Source organism: Trachymyrmex cornetzi, unplaced genomic scaffold (genome assembly GCF_001594075.2).
Source record: "Trachymyrmex cornetzi isolate Tcor2-1 unplaced genomic scaffold, Tcor1.1 scaffold26, whole genome shotgun sequence".
NCBI lineage: Eukaryota > Metazoa > Arthropoda > Insecta > Hymenoptera > Formicidae > Trachymyrmex > Trachymyrmex cornetzi.
This window is the reverse complement of record NW_017297270.1, coordinates 315159-321158: the sequence shown is the minus strand read 5'-3', so window position 1 is coordinate 321158 and position 6000 is coordinate 315159. Positions and strand designations below refer to the sequence as shown.

At 34.4% G+C, this 6000-nt stretch overlaps 1 protein-coding gene across 3 annotated transcripts in view; it reads left to right on the top strand.

Moving 5' to 3' along the window:
• heph (polypyrimidine tract-binding protein 1 heph) overlaps window positions 1-6000 on the top strand; it is a 377608-nt gene that overhangs the window by 257921 nt on the left and 113687 nt on the right. For all 3 annotated transcript variants that reach the window (XM_018508372.1, XM_018508371.1, XM_018508373.1), the window contains one exon: window positions 2561-2710. In XM_018508372.1, coding sequence (XP_018363874.1) covers window positions 2561-2710 — 150 coding nt within the window. The remainder of the gene's footprint in view (window positions 1-2560; window positions 2711-6000) is intronic.

Below are 6000 nucleotides of genomic sequence, written 5' to 3'. Positions count from 1 at the left end.
GAGAGAGAGAGAGAGAGAGAGAGAGAGAGAGAGAGAGAGAGAGAGAGAGAGATGGTAGGCCCTAATTCTTTATTAATAAAATACTAGTAGATAGAATATTTTTTCAGATGTTTACATTATTTTGTCTATCCTAATATTTTATGATATCGGAATCATCGATCGTTTCTAAATAATGTTTGATCTACCATATTCTTTGTCTGCGGTATATGATATAATGTGATTATACGCGGTTCCATTTATAAAATTGGTTCGGTTTATCAGATGAACATATTATATAATTTAAAAATTCCACTTATTATATATTCCATTTCATTGCCGTAGGATATTTATATTTCTCCTACGCTGTACATACAAATTCGTTTGCGCGATTAATTGATCAACTGATTAATTAAATCAATTATCCGCTAATAACTCGTAATCCACAAATTATTTTTAATTATCTACCTCTTGTCCTGCTCTACATTGTATCGATTGATTCAAATAAAAATATCCGCCACTCATTCGAGCTCCATTCCAAGACGTGAAAGAGGGATGAGGGGGGAGAGTGGGGGGGGAGATTAAGGATGGGGCGCCTCTGAAATATCCATCTTCCTTAACCCGGTAAGAAGCGCGTTTTCCGATCAGTTAAGCCCGACTAAACCTCAGCGACGTTTCTAAGAGAGCCTCGGAACGGGCTAGGAAAAGTGGTAAGGAAAAAAAAGACTAAGAAAACCGGCTGCGAAGCCGAGAGAGGAGGATGGATTTCGATGGGTTCTTTCCGAAGCGAGGACGGAGGAAGCGCTCTCAAGTTCGACTAGATAGAACCGTGATTGAAAACACCGCCCCCGGCGGCACAAGCTTAAGTAAGTGTACATACACACATACACAACGAGGGTGTATTATGCGTGCATATCTTGCGCGTTCTTTGACCTCCCACTGCCGCATATGGAATAATATAAGTGACCGAGAATTCTACAAGTGCTCCTCTACCTCGGCGCGGGAATGGGCTCCAGATGAAACTTTCACCGGACTGGCTGACTGCATCTGTCTTTTTCTACTAGAATCGTGCGAGCTTGATTCTTCGCGTCCCGCGTCGTAAGAACCCTAATCGGTCTCATCCTTCCTTCCGGCGATTTTATAGACTGGAAAATTGACATTTCTTAAGTGTCAAAGTTTATAGTAATTATACAGATGACACTGTTAAATTTATAATGTCAAATTATTATATCTATATAATTTGGGTTATTTTTCTCATTTCTGTAGGTCGCCACTTCTCTTACGTAAATATATTGTTAATTTGATTAAAACGACGGCGTTAAAAAATTTAACTCAAGAAAATGTATTAAATTTGATTCAATGTAATCTATTATTCATTAAATGCATATTTTAGTATGAACGATTTGAAATTAACACAAAATAGATTGATTTATATTTTGACACACATGGAAATTAAAAATAATAAAATGTTATTTAACTCAAAAGATTAGGTTAATATTGCTCCTTTGATCAATGTATGATTGATGCTCTAGTATGTTTTGTTAGCGATAGTTTTATCTTTATAGATAATCTTTGCCTGTGTATTCCTTGACAAATGATTTTTATTAATTTATTTCCAAGACAACCGTCTTGGAAATAAAAGATTCATTAAATTTTTCTGTGTTACAATTACATTATCCTTTAAAAGTTTGGAAGCACTGTTTTCTTTTAGATTAGACGATCAAACAGCCATTTACAACAGATATTTCCATATATGAAAATATAAAACGCCATATATGATAATATGAGAACTTGATCTTGATTGTCTGTTTCAACTACGTTAAAACAATACACTTGGTAAAATTCTTTAAATAAAATATTTTATTGGAAGTATAATATAATTAGACTATTCAACATACTATTATTCTAGAATAGCCCATTCAACATATTTTCATTTGTATTCTAATTATAGACTTTCAAGGAAATATTTCATTTAAGGAATATTACCGTGAACCAAGTGAACGTGCTACATCATTGTTGTATTATCAAGAAATAACAAGTTTTCATGGTTTAAGTAAAATGTAATTGTTATTATCATAATTATTATTTGTTCATTAATTACAGTCTGACATCATAAAGAGATTGATTTTTTATTTTTTACAGTGTAACTAAAAGTATTTAATAATTAGCTTTACAAATTAATAAGCTGGATGTCTCGAATTTGTATATGGCAATAACTAAAAGAAAGACGTTTTAATAAATCAAAAATATAATGTAACGTATTATTTCATAGCAATTAAAGCTTTATATAGTTAATTTTTTACTATGTCTTTTTAGACCTTTACAAAACGGACTGTTTAATTATCTTGAAACATATACATGAGAGCTTAACTATATTTAGACAATTAACCGTGTCGTAGTCTTGGAAAGACAGTAATGAGATTATTTTCTTAGGTATTACATGATCCTAACAACATCTTTTCTTATTTATGAGACCATTTATATCTTTTTTCCTTTCTGGGTTATATTTATGGTGACGTAGACATTAAGTTCTCAGCTCATTTTATTCGACGACTCACCAGGGATCCATTTTTTTTTGTTCCAGGTTAAGCTCGACAAGAGTCACAGCGGCAAACCTTCCAGAGTCATTCATATCAGGAACATACCTAACGAGGTGACAGAGGCAGAGATCATCCATCTAGGTCTGCCGTTCGGTCGTGTTACCAATGTACTTGTTCTCAAGGGCAAGAATCAGGTAAGTCCAGATTAATTACAAATCTCTTACTCGACTGTTATCTATTTATTTCAAATGTTGTTTCAAAAGACGCATAAAAGGTCATTACAAATCGCTACTTCGATATACTGATATCAGCAAAAACTAAAAATAATAGTAAAAAATTAACATCGATGCGTAAAAAAGAAAAATTGACTGGAAGAATATCCCATTTATTCGGGCTGCCTGATCGCGATATCTTTCAGCGCTGCAAACGGCACCATCGTTCCGTATAACGGCGCCGTTTGCACGTGCTCTGCGACATTGTACTCTTGCCAGACTGGAGATGAGAGTGCTGCAACGCGCTCGAGAGGGAGAAAGAAGGATAGTGGGTGAGTGAGTTTGTGCCGCATGAATAACGCGTTTCGACGGCCGTGACGCGCATGGATGGCCGTGCAATAGCGGAGACAATCGAATCGCCGATATGCGGTCGAATCTAGTCGATTCGAGTCGAGTCGAGTCGAGTCGAGTCGAGTCGAGTCGAGTCGAGTTGACGATCGTCCGTTTAAGCATTATTATCCATTATTACCTGCGCCGCATTCCGCCCCGCGTCGTTACAAAGGCGACCGCGTGCTCTCAACCCCATAGAAGCGCAACCCCTCGACGTATCGTCATCCTCGTCAGCTCTGATCCGTCTAGCAACTCACCCTTTCTATCGACGCTCGTCCGTGACGCTACACGCAAGGCTATTATTTCGTACGATGAGAGAGCCAGTTTATCGAGTTCCAGTGTCGGTTTATCGAGCAGCGTTTCCTATCGACCAGCTTGCCTCGCTCTTGTGTTATCTGCTGTAGATGTTGTGCTTAAATACATTCCCTTACTTTGATGGTATAAGAGAGTTGAAGAGGTATCTTTTACTTTCGGCTGTTTTTTGTTTCCGTTGATTCGCAAAGTCTTACGTATCTCTGGCATTTATATTAGATTGGAACAAAAGTTAGTAGCGCTACTTTATTTTTTGTATCATAGTTACATATTTTCCCTTTATTTAACATATTAACCCCTTTATTTAAATTTAAATTTCGTTTATTTTTAGAGTTACAACTGCGCTTAAATTTTGAAATTCTTATGCGTTACGAACTTTTCAAATCATTGTATTATTTAATATTTAATTTTTTAATATTAAGTGAAAATGAATCAGAATGGACTGAGAAAAATGCAACATAAATGAGTGAAGAGAGCCATATTCGGTCAAGACGGATTTTAGTTCTTAATAATAGTTTCGAACTAAGACGCTTATACAGAATGAGGGAGATCAAGATTCGAATCCCTGCTGAGGCGATATCTTTTGCAATAAGTTCTTTACGGTATTTTAAATATCACTAGCATCAATAATATTAAATCGCTTATCAATTTAATTTGTGATATTACATACTGTATAATAGCTTTAGTCTAGGACTGTTTTAAGACCGACAAGTAATTGGCACGCAATTTACTTGAACTGGAAATTATAAAAATTCACACATAAATATTAAACATCAAGATCTACCTTAACGAAATATGGTTCTCTTCATCCATCTACTTGATTTTTTTTTTCAAATATAAATGTTGTTTATTTTTTTTTTTAATATAAATATTGTTAAAAGTTTGCATTCGTGTATATAGAGAGGAATCCTTCATTAACGAGGAAATAAATTATCTATCGCGTTTTAGTAGCAGTAATTGGGTTGATATAAATTTTAATGCTTTCCCTTCACTGCGCGTTACGGTTGGATCAAAACCGACGGAATGGCAAATTTGGAGCAATTTCGTGGCGTAACTATCGCAGTGCCGCGATCGAGTTTTACGAACGATACTAACCATCCGCGATCTCTCCCGGAGTACGCTCAATTACGCACAAACGAAATTACGTTTACGCGAGCGCGCGCGAGCGTCGTTCCAGCCTGCGTGATCAAAATATCAATTCGTTTTGGCGATATTAATTCCCTGCCCGCACGTGCGACAATACTCGCTAGAAGGTTAATAAAGTTCTGCGGATTTTGCGACGTGCGACGTTACGGCAACACGACGATGTATTCAAGTAGTGATACTTGTCCATCTCTCTCAATGCATCGCGACTTTGCGCCCGCATACGATGCAATTGCTGTAACTGTCCCTCAGATACACTCAGATGCTCTGTATCTCTTGTCTGTATGTTTACGAATCAATTTTATATTATGAACAATACGTTTATATATCTACACGAATATTCGTAATTAACTTAATGGAACAATAATATTGTTTATATTACTAAGAAATAATTCGCGGTGTATATGTTTTTATATTCCGTTATATATATATGGATTATATAATATTATATGTATAATTTAACGTTAAATATTTTATCGTGATTAATTTTATTATAAAAAAAATACGGATTATCTACATGAATATTTATGATAAATTTAATCGAGTAAAATTTATATTCTTTACATTGCTAAGGAATAATGCACAGTATATAGATAGTTTTTTTATATTCTAACGTTATAAATTATATAATATTGTATAATTAATGTTTATATTTAATATTATTTATGTGTGTTTTAAATGTGTGTGTGTGCCATGTACTTCTTATATTCGTATACGCTGCTTCGTGCTTAATTTTTAATGAATTTAAAGACAATTTTACGTGTGAAAGAGAGTTTGATTGTATATTTTTCTCATAAATTACTTTCTATAGTGCTTTGTTACTACATGACTGTTTTATGCTGTCTGTCTACAAAAATAGAATTTTATGTAAAAATGAACAACACACATCCAACGCACTGTCTCTATACAAAATCCCGCAACTTCCAGTTGCAATGATTACTTTTAGCAATGTAAGCATGGATTCCAAAAATGGACCAACAGCTTCATATTGTGTATATACGCTGTGCCGGATTTCAAATAATGTAGGTAGTCGGTATATCGAAACTTCGCGTATTCTCTTCACGTTTGAAATACACTAAAAATTCAGATTCACGCGTTTTGATACTTCAAAAATTAATAACTATCTATCCCTCGAAATAATATATATATATATATTATATTTAAATACGACAAAATCCACTTTTAATATTTCACCATCATACGAAAACCGATATCAAAAAGAGGGTTTATGTATAGAAGAAAGGTCTATTTATAATTTAAACATATATCCGGTAAACGTCACAGGTGAAATTCACAGAATATTTTATTAATTTTACTGATAAAAACGATTAAATAATATGGGATTATATTATCCTATCCTTTTTTTAATCTCACTTAATATTTGTGCTCGTGCCAGACCGATCAATGATTCGTTCGAATTTACTGGC